This window comes from Aphelocoma coerulescens, chromosome 7, assembly GCF_041296385.1.
Source record: "Aphelocoma coerulescens isolate FSJ_1873_10779 chromosome 7, UR_Acoe_1.0, whole genome shotgun sequence".
In the NCBI taxonomy this organism is placed as follows: domain Eukaryota; kingdom Metazoa; phylum Chordata; class Aves; order Passeriformes; family Corvidae; genus Aphelocoma; species Aphelocoma coerulescens.
In genome coordinates this window covers 1,766,678-1,785,076 of record NC_091021.1, presented here as the reverse complement: position 1 = coordinate 1,785,076, position 18,399 = coordinate 1,766,678, and the positions used below count along the sequence as shown (strand labels likewise).

The following is an 18,399-nucleotide window of genomic DNA, read 5'->3' as shown; positions in this document are numbered from 1 at the left end:
GCCTCAATTAAGGAAATATTTGTGCCACGTCCCACTGGGCATGGCTATGCTAATACTTCTCTCCCCTTTCCAAACCCAGTGTCTAAATCTAATTAGTTCTGAAAATCAACCCTATCAGGACAACGGAGCTCTGCTATCGCTTGCCCACAGCTCTTGGTAAAGGCTGTGTTCCACTGGAAGAGTTTTATATCCCATTTATCTGAGTGGTGGTAGAAAGCTGAAGGCACTGAACCCCTCTGCCACATGGAGTTGATGTTTTATTTGGGTGCCAAGACAACACAAGTTGAAACATTTTCTAAAAATTCAGTTTAGACACACAGGGTGTAACTTCCTGCACGGGCACAGCACCATGGCAGCAACAGCATCACCTTGAAACCAGAGGTAGCTTGGGGCTTCTTGAGTATCCAAACCAAAAAGTTTTCCCTCAATGCCCAGCAAATCCAGCCCAGCACTGTTTAAAATCTCACATGCAACCGTGAGGAGGGGAAAAATCAGGATTTAGTTATCTTTAAGCATGCAGAGCACAGGCATTTAATTCCTTAAATATAATCCTGCTGTGCTGCAAAATCATAAAATCACAGAATGGTTTGGGTTGGAAGGGATCTTAAAGATCATCCAGTCCCACCCCCTGCCATGGGATACCTTCCACTATCCCAGGCTGCTCCAAGCCCCATCCGACCAGGCCTTAAATCTGCTGGTATAGGAGAAAGAAGAGTGTGTTTTAATAACACTGCTATGATAACAGGTACAAGTGACTCTTAAAACCAGGGTGGGGTTTGTTTTAAGCATATCTCACTGCTACTACGTATTTTTCCCCCCTAAAGAACCAAAGGATGGCTTAAAGCCTGGCTGCCTGCAATAGGGGGAACATGTGGGACTTCCTCATTTGTCAGTGGCTCCCTGTGGAAAAGCCCCAAAATCTGAAAATGAAAGAGTTTAGGCAAACTCTAAAATCAATCAAAGCAAGGTTTCTTGTAATGAGACAGAACTGATGGAGGAGACAACTCTGCAATTTTGTGGCAAGGTGGGGGTCAGGCTCTGCTCCCAGGGAACAGGGACAGGACAAAAGGAAACAGCCTCAAGCTGTCCCAGGGGAGGGGCAGGGTGGACATCAGGAGGAACTTCTGCATGGAAAGGGTGCTCAGGCATTGTAGGGGAGTCTCCATCCCTGGAGGTGTCCAAGGCAGGCCTGGAGGTGGCACTCAGTGCTCTGGGCTGGGTGACAGGGTGGGCATCGGGCACAGCTTGGACTTGATGGCCTGGGAGAGTTTTTCCAACCTCAATGATTCTGTAACACCCTCAGAAGGCCGAGTCCTTCAGCTGGGATCTCACACCTGGCGAAAATCCCACATTATTTTTGCTGTCAAACAGCCAGGACAGAGCAGCCCCTCTGATGGGGACACTCAAGCACAGAGTCCCCCCCACCCTGGGGACCATCACCCACCCACAGCACAACTGCAGCACCTGGGCTGCACCTTCCTGCAGCTCCAGCTGAGCTCTGCCCGCCTGGGAGCATGCACAGAACACCTAAAACCAACAGGAGGGGGGTTTTTAAATTTAATTTAATTTAATTTAATTTAATAAAAATGACTGGAGAGCTTTTCAGGGCGGGGCTGAACCTGACAGAAATGTTTGTGGTGTGTAAATAGGTGTAAGTGCAACTGAGCAAGCATGTGCCAAGGACCAAAGCACATTTGTTATTCTGGACCGTCATTTCCCATCATCGTTCTCTTTTTTGAAGGCATAATTATCTAAACATGTGGTTTTTAATACTTACAATGCTCATTAACTCCCCATTTGCGTGTCTCACCACTGCAGCTCTCACACAAAGGCTCACAAAGGTACCAGCTCAAAGCTACGGAGAGCATTGAACCTTCTGCCTTTGGAGGGGGGGGGGATAAAACATCCAAAAAATGATATATTTGCCTGATTTTAGAATTTCATCTTGATGCTGTGTCTCAAAACTTTTTGGGCCATGGCCAGCAGGACCATGTTCCCATACCAAGGTGCCCTCAGTACTTAGTTTGAGCAGAAAGATCAAAGATTCCTCAAATTTGACAGGCCCTAAAAAAATGCTGATCTGTGAAACACAAGGGAATTCCATATATTTGCTCCCCTGCTGCAATTTGTTAACAGGTAGGTATAAAATCACAAGCTTCTCGAGCACTAAACCTGTACCAACAAACATACCTGATCAGAGGAAAAATTGGGCTGGGAGGCATAAACAGCAAATAGAAAATTAAAAAGTTACTAAAGTGTCTTTGTGCAAAAAGACAACCCCAAAACTTATGAATATCTCACAGTCACTCTCTGTCTTTTTGTATTTTGCACTTCATATTTGAAAAGACAACAAAAGGATCAAACCAGCTGGTTTAGCAGCTCTGAAAGGCATTAATTTTACACTGAGGCTGAGAAATGAAATAAAATTACACTTCCAAAAAAAAAAAAAAAAAAAAAGCTGCATTAACAAGCTGGAATAAAACCCCACTTTTGTTTCCTGTGCACACTTTGTTTGGCAGGGAGAGCCAGGCCCCCGCCAGCAGCCTGGGCTGTAATTGTGCAAAAAAAAGGACGGTGATATAAATCACCAAAGGTTAATGATCAGGATGTGAACAGAGGGACTTGTTTACAGAAATAGCATGCAATTTAAAATTTACAAGAGATTTAATGCCACTGCTTGGCAATCACTAAAATCAACAGCCCAGAAAACAGTGACATTAAGAAAAATATTACAGTTATAATCATTCCAAAATAAGTCAATTAGTGTTAGGGCATGCGCTCGCGATTACTTGACCCATTTGGTTCGCACTTAAGTGAAGAGAAAAAAAAAAAATCCCCCTCCCTCGTAGCGAGATTACTGAGTTGTGACCTATTTTGCATTCCCTATTCCTTACACCATCCCTCTTCCGTGCTGCTGGAGGTGGTGGAGGTTTTTTTTTTCCACCCCCATCCTCCTCCTTGCTTGGTTTCGGAGTCATTCTGACCTTTGACATTTGTAGTAATAATAATAAAAATATATATATATATATATATATATATATTAAAAAACAACAGCAGAAAAAGTTTATAATTGTGTTGTTCAAATGAAGGTGGAGAGGGGAGGTGTGGGGGGGGAAATAAATACATAAAATTCCATGTGCTGTTATACAAAAGGCATGACGGCTGTCTTGGGTGGGGGGGGGGGGGAGGGAAAGGCAATGTAAGTCAATTTGTGAACTTTGGCACCGGGTGACCTTTAGAAATACAACAATATCCAGAATTTACAAGCAAGAGTAGCACATGCAAATGACCCGGCACTGTCTCGCCTCTGGATTAGAGCTGCAAAGAGCATTATGGAGAAGGCTTGCACAAAACAAATTAAGATTGTTACTTAAATGTCACGGCACACTATTGTATTTGGCTACAGATCATTACACCTGATACTAACACTTTTAAAAACCGTAATAACTTGGGAAATATTACATTGAGTGCCCACATGGAGAAAGGGAAAATATATATGTATCTCTTAAAAAAAAAAAAAAAAAAAAAAAAATGGAGAAAATGGGTTCCTGAAGTAATTTAAACATCACCACTCCACGACTAGAGGGAAAGGTCAAAATTTAAGTAAGCTGAAAGGAACATGAATGGCAAAATAAAAGGCACAAACAGAAAGATGAAAAGACCAAGTGGAATGACTCTGCAAACACGGGGTGGAAACAAACACGCATGCTTGGGGCAAATCTCATTTCCAGGGGGAAAGGGAGAGAAGCGAGGAGGGCGAAATTTTGGAGAAGTGGGTTAAAAAAAGGGGGGGGGAGAGAGAGAGGAGGTGTTGTCTGGGACAGGTGGGTTTGTTACCTTCAGTGTTGGTGCTGCTGCTGCTGTAAATATTTCGCAGGCTACCAACACGGTTTAGTTTCCAAGCTTTGCGTTTGGCTGCGTCCAGAGAGCAGGAGGGGAAGAGAAAAAAAAAAAGAGAATAAAAATAAAGAAAAAAGAAAGGGGGAGGAAGAAAAAAAAATTGGTTGGTTGGTTTGTTTTTTTTTTTAATGAAAAAGGGGAGAAAAGAAACATCAAAAAGCACGTGAAGTAAAATACAAGCACGAGCCTGTTCACACGTGAAGAGCTACACACAGAAAATGCACACAGGACCACTGAGCCCCTGCAATCCACGGCCGATGTGGAAAACCTCGTGTTCAGAGGTTTTTTTCCTTCAGTCACCACAACATGACACGGTTTGACAAGATTAAATGGATCTGCTATTGGAACAGACAAAAACAGACCAGCAGAAATAAAAAAAAAATATAATAATAATAATAAAAAAAAAGGCAGGAAGTATTTGTGCAAAAGGTACAGGACTGGACGAAACAGCTACTGTAAAATGCGATTTAATTCATGACAAAACACAGCCAGACAAGAGCTCCTTTTCCTCCAGAAGCCTGTGGGGAACACTTGGTGCCTGGAGTTCACCCTTAAACCTCCTTTTTACATCACCACCTTTAGAAACTGAGGTGATGATGTAACGACCTTAAATCCTCGTACCAACAGATGTTCTTTGTAGCACTGAGGAAGTAGAATTGTAAAATCCCAGAATGGTTTGGGTTAGAAGGGACCTTAAAGCCCATCTTATTCCACCCCCTGCCATGGGCAAGGACACCTTCCACCAGACCAGGCTGCTCCAAAATTCCCCCCCCCTGCCACTGCAAAATCAAAGTGTTTATTGGAAAAGGGGGGAAAAAAAAAAAAAGTCAGTTCTTTACACAGAATAGCAACACCCTCATTTCGTTAGAACTGACCCAAACTTTGAGATCCTCTGAGGTGCTGCTTCACAATTAGCAGAAAATATGGCTCAAAAGCACTCTGTTCCCGGGCTCATTAGGGGAGAGCACATCTTCACCTTCTTTAGAATCTTTCAAACACTTTCTTTAGGCTGGCTTTCGTCAGCTGATGAAACATCCGAGTACACCAGGACACCTGACAGCGACTGGAGCACCAGGGAACCGGGGGAATTACCATGTCTGGGAGCGTGGAAATGGCACGTGGATGTGGGACAGGGCTCAGTGGTGAGCGTGGTGGTGCTGAGTTGATGGTTGGAGACAATCTTAGAAGTCTTCTAAGGGACCTCAGAGCCTTCTCCCTCCCACCACAGCTCGTCCCTCACTCTTCAGGACGACATCAACACCCCACAACACAGCCAGCACCGGGACACAATAATTTCAAAGATTTCTTTCAATATTTATGAGGGAACTTCTGTAGTGCCCCACAGAACTCACACCAAACAGCTGCTTCCAGCCAAAAGGAACAGTGACGTGAAGTCATTGCAGGCTTTAACAAAAAGCTCCATTTTCAGCCGAAGAATTAAAGCTGGAAGAGCCCTGCCTGAACCCCCCCTGACTGTTAAGCTAGGTATGATTTTAATAAAGCCATCTGCAGGCTTTAATGCTCCACGCTGAAAAGGAGGACTGGATTCTGAGTGACATCATCAAATCTAAAAGTATTTTCATTGGGTGCATCCTTCAAGCTGAAAAAACCCCTTTCATTTCAAGACCTGGTTAAGAAGTCTCTGCACTAGAGAGGCACAATTGCCTGGCAGAAAACTTGTTTTTCCTCTGAAACATTTACATATAAATAGGCAAAATCGAGGTTTGGCACCCCTCTGCAAGGGAAGATGGTCTCCAGTGCACAGAGACCCTTTCCCAGTGCCTTTCCCATTTTTCACACCCTAATGGCACGTTTGTGCGAGCAGGAGTGAACCTGCAGCCTGCTTTTCTATTAACCTATTGATGAAATAATCCATTTTAATGTGTTAACTGTCAGGCCTCTCCCTTCCCTTTAAACAAATGGACTTCTTTGACAGAGATGCCGAGGTCCTGATACATCCACGTGTGTCCTTTGGCATCGATTAGGCTCCCACCAGCCTCCTCCAGGTGCTCTCCTGCCTTTGAGGATTCAATAAGGGTCTGGACACTGCCAAGCAAAGCCTTGGCAGGGTGATTGATGTACCAGGGCCCAGCAGAGCCACCCCACCCTGCCTGCCTCTGGAGTCACACACTGCTGTTACCTACAACCAGGCTGGAATAGGCACTGCAGGTCATCGTTTGCCTGCTTTGTCTTTGACTAATTTCCCAGGATATTCAGTTTGTCTGGGCTGGCTTCACTTGCTGGTCCCAAAGTTAATGCAACAAAAGCTCTTGTTGCCAGCTCCAGAGATATCTATATCTATATCTATATCTATATCTATATCTATATCTATATCTATATCTATATCTATATCCCTATCTCTATACCCATTATCTATATCTACATCCCTATCTCTATACCCATATCTCTACTATCTAATCTATTTTTCATATCACATATACACTTAATCAAACCAACCCCAACTGGTTCCCAATAAAATGCTGTAAGAAATATTTCATTATCTAACAGCAAAACTCCCTAATAACAAAGATCTTTAAAGCAGATTGATTTTGAAGCAATTTCTGCAAGTGTGTTTTCTTCCAAAAATGCCACCAAGAGGTGTCTCCAACTAAGGATTCCAGGAAAAAAAATATGACAAACCTTCTCAAACATCTGGAATGAAGTTAACTGTTTCCCAGTACGTAATTTAACTTTTACTGAAGGGGCAAACAAGATTGGTCCTGGATATATTGAGGATCCAGGGGAGCTGTGGCTGCCCCACCAAGATCAAGCCCAACACCTGAAAAAATACCACCAGGGCCACTAAGCCACACCAGAAAGTGCCACATTTACTCGGATTTCGAACAGCTCCAGGGATGGTGACTCCAGCACTGCCCTGGGCAGCCTGTTCTGATGCCTGACCACCTCTTCAGTGGAGAAATTTTCCCTGCCATCTAAACTGAAACAGACCATCAAAATCTGCAAGGCTCAGAAGTGTTTACTGCTGCAGTTTTTCTCCTGTGAAGAACCTTCAACTGCTTAAATCAATCAGGACAGGACACTGGTGAGGTGAAGAAATGCTGCAGAGCAGCTGCTGCAGAGCACAGAGCCTGGCAGTCAAGAATGAAGGTTTTTCCTGTGACTTGGTTAAGCCCTGACTGGGCTCACTGTGCTTTTCCAGAGGCAATTCCACTCTGTGATTCCAGCTTCCAAGGTCCTGATCTGCAGCTTTTCGGTGTCCACGATGACATGGTGGGTCTGTGTCCCTGACAAGGGAGCCCTGGCAGGACATGCAGCTGCACCTGGGGACACGGATCATCCCTTTGCTGGTGCTTTTGAGGGCTCCCCGGCAGCTGAGCTATCCCCATTTGTGTAAAATAAGCTTTCACACCTGCACATCTCAGAGTGAGAAGAGGTATGCTGGTATAGGAAGGAGGAAGCAAGGCTCCAGGACAGCCCTTTGTTAAGTTCTGGAGGAACTGGGAATCAATTAAACTTAATCACTCCCAATTACCACCTCTCTTTGTATTTGCTCAGGCAATAACTTTACAGCTGTGACCAGCCCCTCACAGACAGAATTTCTGTGTTTGCTTTCTTTAACAGGGCTGCTATTTATTCTCTCTTAATGAATCTGCTTGTCCTGCCTAATTCTGATTAGTCAGGCTCTGTAGTAAATATGTTCACCACCACCATGATAACGTACCAGGATTTCCAAAAGCAGGAGGTGTTTGTGGAAAGGATTTAAACCCACGTGTGATCTGAGGACATGTCTGTTTGGTACCTGGGAAGGTCTCTAAGGATGCTCAGGATATTATGCTCAACAAAACACCACATTAACCCTTTCCAACCTGCTCCAATTCAGTTCTTTTCACACTGTGATAAGCGGAAATATGCTTTTATTCCTGGGAGAGCGTCCAGATCTACAGTCTCACCCTGAAAATCTCCCTCCAGCGCTGCACTGAGGAATTCCAGATGTGCTAACGCCACCTCTGGTCTCGCTGTGACAGAGTTCTTTGCTGATTAGACAAACAGTGCTCAGACAGCTGATTAAAAAATGCTGTGGCCGCTCGGTTGTGTGTCCGAGCCTCGCCAGCCATGTTGGAGGTGGAAGTGTGCATGAATTACATCCCTGGAGTGTGCTGAGCAGCGCTGATTAAATGAGGCACGCCACAGCCCTCAGCATCAATTATCAGAAATAATAGGATCTCTGCACCTAGGCTGGGGGAAGGGGGCTGGGGCTGGCGTGTCATGTGCTTCCCAGAACATCTTCCCAGCGCCCGTGTGACATAAATAACAGCGGCCAGGCACCCCAGCAACGCCGCTCTGTTCTGGGTGTGCAGCAATTAAACACTGAGGAGGTGCTGAGGAAAAACCTCCTCCCACAGCACAGGCCAGGGGAGCTTTTCCAGGTAACACCTGGAACATCTACCCAGGAAAACTGATTTAGGAGATGCGGAGGGAAGGCAAAGCTGAGTATTTAAGGATAAACTTCAACCCTCCGCCTGCTCTGCCTTGAATTTTCCTGCAGCACGTGTGGTTACATCAGGGTCAGGCTGGGGAAGTTTTCTTTTTACCTGGTCAGCAGCTTGTCCAACAAGACCCCACTCTTTGGTCAGAAGATTGAAAAGATTTCATTTAGATGCACCTCGGGAGATTCTCAGATCATGCAAATTTGTCTCTGCCACTGTGAAGGGGCTTGACGTTGTCTTACCCTATGTGAAAGCAGCAATGACAAAAATTCCTCCAAAAGGGTTAAAAAACCCAAAAACCAAACCCTAGGAATATCTAAAATATCTGTATCTGTATGTATCTGTATCTGTATCTATCGAAGTAAAATGAACTGGACACATTGCATTTCAAGATCTGTCCAACACTAAATTTTAAAATAAAAAATACCACCAAGTGCATGGATCTTTACAAAACACAGACTCATAAAATGGTTTGGGTTGGAAGGGGCCTTAAAGACCTTCTGGTTCCAACCCCTGCCATGGGAAGGGATGATAAATATGTCCACTACTTTTCTATTTATTTAACCACACAATAAACCATCTTTAAACACCTGAATGTGATTCTAAAGTTTCCAAACAGTTCTGTTTGGAGCAGGAGGGATTATCAGGACATCTATATCCCAAAAAAATGGGAGACAGAAGATATTTCATGTGGAAACAGTCCTCAATATGCCCTTTTTGGACTGCAGAACACTCAGAAAAAACAAGCTGATGTAAAGGAAATTAATAAAAGTGCTGAGTTACAGAAATTTCCCCAAACACAACTAAAACTGTATGTCTGGCACAAAAAACAAACCCAACCAAAAATCCTTTCCTCTGCAACTGAAATCCTTTCCCATGCTCTCTTTTAAACCCACAAAACACTCAGAAAGTAATACTTCAAATCATATTAATAGTTAATTACGTTTGGCTTCTCTTCAGCTTTGAACGTTTCAGATGAAGGGGAGAAAAAATGAAAACACATTCATACTTCTGCTCGTGACAGGGGAAAAAAGTTACTTTAATTAAACATTGCTAAAAATGTTTTTAGTTCTTTTTTTTTTTTCCCCTTGCAATATTTCTCCCTCAGAACTTCTGCAGCAGGGAAAGGACCCACTAAACGATTTCAGTGCCTTTCCAATAAGCGATAAACGTACAAGATCCCAATCAACAAAAAGGAAATGGTAATTGGAAACATTTTTCTCAGTTTTTCATTATCTGAAGCAGAAAATTATGGCTCTTTTCTACACACACACACACACACACACACAAAATCCTTTTCAACCACCTAGAAAAATTATCTTTTAATAAAAGCTTTAAATTATACTATCATATTTCAAAGGCAACGAACAGTTAAAGCAGCTAATCAAAGGTATAATTATTTAATGACTCTGACTCCTGCTATCTAACAGGGCTGGAATGGCTCGGCTGTGATCAGCAGACCCCCAGCTCCAGCTCTGCAAAACAAGCCCTTGGCCAGGAGCATTCCATCCACCCATTCCTAGGGTTAGTTCCTCCAATTTTGGTTGACTTCAGCAGGCCATCTGAGCTATTATGGAACTAAGGGAATCAGTTTGCCACCCTGCCACCGCTTTTTTTGTACACATCTGGACTAAAAAAAAACCCACAAAATAACCGTAAGAGGTTTTCCTGCAGAGGAAACAAAAATATTTCCGAGACAAAATGGGATTTGTCAAGACCATCATTGATTTTGTTCACTTTTAATGCTTCATGACAGTTTTCTGTAAACCCCAGCTGTCCCACTCTAGTAATCCAAATGTGAAACACCTCCCCCAAAATGTGCTCATTGAAAATTACATATTTGTCTTAAATGCCTTTTAATATTTCTGTTAAAATAAACCTTTATTCATTTACTGCAGGTGAGTGAAGCACTGAGCAAGCAGAGCTTCTACCTCCATTCCAAGGCTTTTCTCATGTCTTTTACAACCAGAAATAGGACAGGAATAACCTGGAATCATCAGGCATTAATTACCAGAGCTACCCAGGAGCGTACAGTGCACCTTGGCTTATTTTCGGTTTATAACAGAGCAGTTTGTGTCATTGCATCTGAGCCTCAAACCCTAAATATGAACTTCTATTATGCTTCTCCTCTTGTACTGAATTCCTTTTATTCCTTTTTTTTTTTGGCTACACAATTAGATTTCACAGAATCACAGAACCATTAAGGTTGGAAAAGACCTCCCAAGATTATCAAGTCCAACATTTGACCAAATGCCACAAAGCCCCTACAGCAAAGTGCCACAAACACTCCTTTTTTGAACACTTCCAGGGATGGTGACTCCACCACTTCCCTGGGCAGCCTGTTCCATCTGATCCAAGACATTGGACCCTCTGCAATTTCAAAGATAATCACATTTCTATCCAATTATCTTGATGCTGGGATCGGTCTCATGCTTGTCATCAGGATCATGGGAGCTCAGGTGACACCAGCACCTGGGGTAGCACTGGAAACCAGACACGGTGAGGGAGCTGCCCCTGCCAGCCCTGCACCTTGCAGCCAAAGGTGACTCCAGGATCAAAGGGGACACCCAGGGACACTACACCTGGCGGGAGTGGCACCTGTGACAACAAACCCTGCTTGATGGGACATCAAAACCACCTTCCTGGCAAAGCTGCTGTTGTCACGGAATAGCTCGGGTTGGAAGGGGCCTTTTGGAGGTCATCCCGTCCAACCTCCCTGCAAGAACAATTACAGAACATAAAATGCACCTCCACTAAACCCCACTCCTTGCATTTGGGGAGGAGATCAGCAAAAAAGCATCGTGTGGGGTGGCTGAAGAGGAAGGAGAATTTGGGGGAAGAATGCAGGGAGTTTCTGCCAAGGTATCTTACAGGAAACAAGACTGAGCCAGGACATAGGGAGTATCAATATTTATGTAATTCTTAAAGCTCTCATGTCCTTGAGATTTCTTGTAGATACAGATAATGAAGATTTTCTTTTTCCCAATGCCCAGGTTACGCATCAGTTTCACTTTGATATTCCAGCTTTGGCTTACTCTGAAACGTAAACTGCCAAACAGAAATCAGAATTACTGTTATTGATGCCATGATGATTTTTTGCCTTTTTTTTCATACCCCTTTTATATACCTTTTTATAGCTTTTTGTATTCTTAGTATTTTCTAGCCTACAATCTTGGGCGTATTTTGTTAAGCTAGGAGACTAAACATCTTAGGAACACCAGACACCAAGGTCCTCTCCAGAACACATTTTGTAAACTAAGATTGGACTATCCAGGGGGAAGGATCCTTGGGGAGGGGGCTCACTTGAGGCTCTCATTGGGGAATCTTTGATAGATCTGCTAATTAGTAAGATCTATAATGTTATACTCGATCTATCGTGTGTGTGCATTGCAGGGCGCATTCTGGCCCATTCCACCTGGGCGTGGTGCACCTAAGGATCCTTATAATAAATACAGAGGTAAAAGCCCTTTCTCCCTTCTAACCGTGTTTGACTCTTGATTTTAAGACCAGGAAAAGGCATCTTTATCATCTCCCATCTTGCTCAGCTATTTCACCCACACCATCCACCCTACTGCAAAAGGTAAGTTCACACTAGGTAAATAAAAACTGAGGCACACAACAACGTACAAACCCCAAATGTGTGTGTATATAAATATACACATATGTACATAAACACATAAACATGAATTCTTTGTGAATTTTCATCACTTGTGAAAATAAGCAGGAGCCAACCTGCCAGTGTCAGGTGTTAATAGTTCTGCATGTTGCTCTGCTTGTGGTGCAACTTCCCATGTTAAGAGTAGGGATTCCTCACTTGAAAAATTCTGGTTGGAGAGATTTATTGTGTCAAGGCTTTTCCCTACAAAGTACTCAGCCACCTGTGATGATTATTTCCCTACAAACCTGAATGCTCATGCTAAGACAGGAAGGTCACCACAAAATCATTTAGGCTGGAAAAGACCTTTCTGACCATCTTTTTGCCTGAGCTTCAGCATCACCCTGCACTGACAGAGAAGGAGACTGCCAGTTCCTTCCCTTGGCTAAACTGGAAAACACAGACCTGCAGATGTTGGGTCCTACAGGACAAGGACAACCTGAGCATGGAGGATCCACTGGAACTCTGAGTTTGGTAGAAGTTCCCACCCAGGAGTGCACCCACAACACCTGCACATCGCTGTGCTAGCAGGAACTAGCACAGGACACATGGAATGGTTTGAAACTGCCAGAGGGAAACTGGGATTTTGGGAAGGAATTGCTCCCTGGGAGGGTGCTGAGGCCCTGGCACAGGTTGCCCAGAGAAGCTGTGGCTGCCCCTGGATCCCTGCAAGTGTCCAAGGCCAGGTTGGACGGGGCTTGGAGCAGCCTGGGCTAGTGGAAGGTGTCCCTGCCCATGGCAGGGGGTGGCACTGGATAGGCTTTAAGGTCCCTTCCAAACCAAACCATTTTAGGATAAATCTATTAATTTGCATTCTAGAACTCCTCAGGGCCTGCACAATTAAACAGCCACCTCAAAGCCAGCAATGGGACAAGCAGCACGGAATTTTCACAAGGAGTTTACAAACTTGCCAACTTATCTTCCCAAACTCATTGCTCAAGCAGTGGTTACTGCACAGGTCTCAATCTCTTTGGGGAGGGATTCTTATCCCAGCTCTCTTCCCTGGGAGAAATTCAGTACCAAGACATCCAGTGAGAACAGAAAAATTCTTTCTAATGGCAGATTCAACATTTTGTCTCCTCTCCACAGACTGCCTTTCCAAGGGCTTCACACACAGGAAGCTGCTATCACCTATGGCTGTGTTGGGTGGGGCTCCTCAGATTTGATGTTAATTTGCACAGTACTAGTGAAAAATGTAAAAATCATTAAGTTGAAGATGCTTGTGATTTGCTATTACCCAGCATCTGGCCAGACCTTTGCACAGATCCAACCAGCTCAGGGTTGTGGCTGCTCTTACACGAAGGTTGTCATCCCTGTAATTCAACTTCTGTAATTTGACTTTTTTTTTTCAAAAGCTGCGGTTGCTGGAAATCCCTGGGGAGCTGCCGTGGTTAGCTCTGGAATGAAGTCAGGAAAATGAGGATGGGATTTGCAGAAGAGATTTGCTACTTGCATATTTTGAACGTGGTGTGTTTTAGGGAGGGCCCACACAAACACCACATGGCTGAGAGACCAAGCCATGAATTAAGAGACTCGCACCAAAGTCGTGCTGCCTTTCACCTTCCAGCAAAAGCCTGAGTAACAACTGCATCTGGCCTGTGAAGATAAATACTAAATCCTGAATTTACATCAGCTGCTGGTGTCACAGGCTCCCTTACAAGCCACAGCTCCCAGTTGTTAACTACTAACTGGCTCAACCACAACGCCTGCTACTAATCGCTTATTGAATAATGGAAGTGACACAACTGATAAAAGGTTTCAATCCTGGCAAAAAATGATTTATAGTATTTCACTCTACTGGCACTGTTATTTGTATGACAAATGGTTGGACAGGCACCAGTTAATCTCCACACACCTCCAACTCGGATGTGGCAGCTCCTGCCGGAGCATCCAAATAATCAGGCCCTGCTAACAACACAGCCACAGTGGTGTGAGGGGCTGAATGCTGGCATTTCATCAAGGCTGAGCCCCAAATCAATTTACCCCATGGATTTTATTTTTTGGTGGTGGTGGGGGGCAGGGAGAGCATGGCTAGGAAGAGGAGTATCTTGATAAAAGTGGGAAGGCGCAGCTTGGGAGACCGGCCCCGCTCCTCCAGCGTGGAGATGAAATCACCAATACCCGTGAGGCATCAATGATTTCAGAAAGCTCCAGACCCTTTATGGATTTTTCCTGATGGCCAAAGCCGAACTGCAGCATCATCCACAGCTGTCAGACTGTTATGTTGCAGTGTAATATCACTGTGCACTGCAAATCCCAGCTTCCCCTCAGCTGGGAGAGAGGGACGGGGCTGCTTCTGAGGCAGGATGAGCCAGGATTTCCCCCCCCTTGAGAAATGAACGGAGTGTTAAATTTACAAGCAGCACATCAACAGCAGCTTTATCCCATTAGTTGTACCAGCAGCATCCTGCTCCCTGCAGAAGTCAAACCCATTTTATCAAGCCAGTCTTTTAAAAGCAGCAAACCCCTCGGAGTGCTGAGCTTCCACGAGTCTGCATTATTCTCTTGCGTTACCTTCCAGCTTTACACCCAAAATCTGCTGTTTTTCTTATTCAAAAAAATCATTTCCACTTCTATAAATATCATGCAACCCCCTGCCGTGGGCAGGGACACCTTCCACTAGCCCAGGTTGCTCCAAGCCCCAATGTCCAGCCTGGCCTTGGACACCTCCAGGGATCCAGGGGCAGCCACAGCTGCTCTGGGCACCCTGTGCCAGGGCCTCCCACACTCCCTGATTTCTTCCCAATATCTGATCTAAATCTGGATAGAGAACACAAAGCCCCAGCAGATGAATCTCTGGGTTGGCCACAGAAAGAGCTCAGTTTGCACACAGGAGAACATTCAGAGGAGAGGAAGATAGGAGGACCTGACAAAGCACAAGCAGCAAGAAGAATTTTCTTCAGAAGGCCTAAAAGATCTCTGGAGTGGTAAAAATCTTACAGGCTGCACTCCCAGTAGCAGGAGAAATGCAGATGGAGTAAGAAGATGACTGATATCACGGGAAGCAAGGAAAAAAATCCCCCCTCACAACTTCTTTTTGTGGTCTCAGGTCTAACTCAGTGAATTTGCTCTTGAAATATACTTGTGATAATGTGGCATTAAAAATTGCTCAGCTTTTTATCCCCTGACAATCTCCTGTGAGAGACTTGGACAACTCTGTTCCTTTGCCAATGGAAATCACTTTCTAACCATATCATATATCAGCCTTCCTGGGATTTCACACCAGATCCACATGAGGGTAAATAATACACAGATTCTTCAGGATCTCTTCCCTCTTTTCAGCTACAAGCAAAATACCCTTTTTTGATTTTTCCAGTTCTCTGCAACATTCCCACTGCTACAAAATCCCTTCAAAATTATATGACCTTTCCACATGGAGTGAACTCACAGGTACAGAAATGGCACCAAAAAAGCCCACAACACACCAACACAAAACTACTGCCAAAACACTGTGCAATCAAATGAAAAAAAGATTGGTACAGATTATCTCCTTTAATGGGTGTACCTGGACTTGCTTGGTGGGCAAGAACAAATGGGTTTGGTAAAGAAACTAAGCATGAAAAAACAGGCAGAACAAGGTGCAATCAAAAGCTTGTGAGAAAATCAGAGCTATCAGCCAGACACTGCACTCCTGGGCTCCCCCAGAGACACAGAACTTTGTCCTCAGGTGAGCTGTAATGTCACGGAGAGGATACAAACCCCTTAAAAATGCTGTGCCAAATACAGTCAGCTTTTCCTGCTTGGAATGGGAATAAGCTAAAAAATGTGCTAAAAAATGATGAGTAATGGGTTTATGCTCTCAGGTTCCTGTAAGTGGTAAAGAGGAGAACCTCACCTTACTGATAGGTGCAGCACAGGGAAGCAGATTCACCCAAAAAATGGAGGGGAAATCATGGAACCTGTCCCCAGAGATGTACAGCTGGGATAGAAACAGGCACTTGGAGGGAATTTCTTCTACTTCATCTCTCAGCATTCTCACAGTTCTCATTTCAGCCTAGTCCATCCCTCCCACCCCCTTGCAAAAGTGGCTGGACTTCTGACTAAAATTACCATTATGGAGGTGTCTGGCAGTACCTTTTACTTGCAGATAAAAATCTCCATCACCTCTTTCCACAAAGCTTTTTAGGAGGGAAAAAAAAGGAGATGATAAAAAAAAAAAAATTCATTTTGAATTTGTCCATCAAACTGTAGAGTCCCTCAAACTGGAGTTGATGCGTTAGGACAGACCCAGAAAAAAATGAGCACCCAGTAAGGACTAAGAGCTAGGAGGTGACAATTCCTACATGTATGAATGTGGCATTGCCTTGAAATGACAAAAACTCTTTGTATTTCACAGGGTCTCCGTGATCTACTTCTCTCAAGAAGGATAACTGGAACGAACAAGAATCCTCTTAATGTTTCTTGTAAATTCAACATCCTCCTCCAAGCAGGACCAAAGCCCAGCACAATTCTGACAAGCAGAAACTCAAAGAGATTCAATGTGCTGGCTCCTTTGCTGCTCAGAAAACCATTTTGGGTTTCATTCTGGCTCTGGGGGACAGTTTATGTCAATCTTTTCTTCTTTTTTTTCCTCACAAGTGTTGCAGGTTAAACTTTGTGCCTAACAACCCTGACAGCGTCCCTGCACATTTTTTAGATGAGCCATTGAGTAGCATTATGACAAATTATGGGGCCTGATGATATGTAACAGGAACATCTCCTCCACTCAGAGGCTGTGGAGGAAATAAAAAGACTGAAAGAAATATTCCTGGCCAAAAAAAAAAGAAAGAAAAGAGGCATGTGGGGAAGCAGCAAGGTTCACTATGGATAGATTATTCACAATTCAGGAGTTCATTATTAATGGATTATTTACAAGTATTTCCTAAGCGTTGTCAGCTGTTCCCCTGGGAATAGCTTTTCAATAATATCCACAACTCAAAGAAAGAATGATGAGCTCTATTGATATTTTTATTACTAAAGGCAGCAGGTAATCATCAATATGTTCAAGAGAAAAGCAAAGACCTATTTCCAGCCTCCTCCACAGTTATTTTTTCATATCAAAACAGCTCTGGGCTTATTTTGTACTCCTTAGTTGGTAAAAAATGACATCACTGCACTTAAAACCTTGTGTATATGGAATTTTGTAGAAGCAGATCCTGATGTTCTGTGACTCTGGGATTCTATGTAAACCTGCTCTGAAGGAAAGGAAAGGAAAGGAAAGGAAAGGAAAGGAAAGGAAAGGAAAGGAAAGGAAAGGAAAGGAAAGGAAAGGAAAGGAAAGGAAAGGAAAGGAAAGGAAAGGAAAGGAAAGGAAAGGAAAGGAAAGGAAAGGAAAGGAAAGGAAAGGAAAGGAAAGGAAAGGAAAGGAAAGGAAAGGAAAGGAAAGGAAAGGAAAGGAAAGGAAAGGAAAGGAAAGGAAAGGAAAGGAAAGGAAAGGAAAGGAAAGGAAAGGAAAGGAAAGGAAAGGAAAGGAAAGGAGAGGAAAGGAAAGGAAAGGAAAGGAAAGGAGAGAAAAGAGAAAAGAGAGAAAAAAGATCACACCATGAGTCAAAGTCCAATTTCCTCTTCCACACAGGAAAACCTCCCCATCATTCCAGTACATCCCATTCCTCCATGGGGAACTAACAGACCAAAGCTCAGCTTCTCACTTCACACCTGGGATCCAAAGTTTAACCATAAGCAGTGGTGACCTAATTATTAATGAGTTTGCCTGGACAAACTGGAGTCTAATTGTACACAGAGAGACTGGGAGATAAAGATTGCAGTTGACAAATCACTAAAAATTAATCAATTTTCACATTCTCCTTATAATCACTATGGATCCTCACACCAGAGTCTTAGGTAATCTGGCGAGCATTAACTTACATTTTACCTTATTATTAAAAACATTAAGCACATATTAATCTATGATTTATTACAATTAGGTTTGTTCTAATTTAATTAAACACCGAGGCCTCTTAAGTATTCTGTGAAACTCAGGTATGTTGCCTGGCAAGTGGGGACTTTCTGAAAATAATTTTTCAGGAATCCTCTGTGATATTTTAGAGATCTCCGAATGGGAACTATTACCATGGATGAGAGCTTAGTTTTAGGATGAAAATGTACATTAGTCACTGGGTAAGTATTGCCAGACTTCCTTCCCTACATTCACATTTGCAGGCTCAGATTGCTGGGTCATTCCTGTGTGATAAACACCAGATCTCACCACAAAACTGTGTTTATTTACAATAAAAAAAAGCAAGCAGTTATTTCTGACTGACCATTCAAAGCCATGCTCTGAATGGTGGCCACCCAACCAAAAAGTGATTATGTGTGTGACAATGCTGATGCTGAGCCCAAAGTAATAATATTGCTTCCAATTTTAAGGTTAAGTAAACCATGAACTGCCCTTTTATGTATAAATATGTTGGTTAAAGC

General features: G+C 43.5%; 1 protein-coding gene across 10 annotated transcripts in view; it reads right to left on the bottom strand.

Moving 5' to 3' along the window:
- Window positions 1-18,399, bottom strand: part of AGAP1 (ArfGAP with GTPase domain, ankyrin repeat and PH domain 1) — a 309,586-nt gene that overhangs the window by 46,075 nt on the left and 245,112 nt on the right. For 7 of the 10 annotated variants that reach the window (XM_069021702.1, XM_069021703.1, XM_069021694.1 and 4 more), the window contains one exon: window positions 3,838-3,915. The exons of the other annotated variants lie outside the window; for them this stretch is intronic. In XM_069021702.1, coding sequence (XP_068877803.1) covers window positions 3,838-3,915 — 78 coding nt within the window. The remainder of the gene's footprint in view (window positions 1-3,837; window positions 3,916-18,399) is intronic. 10 annotated transcript variants of the gene reach the window in all.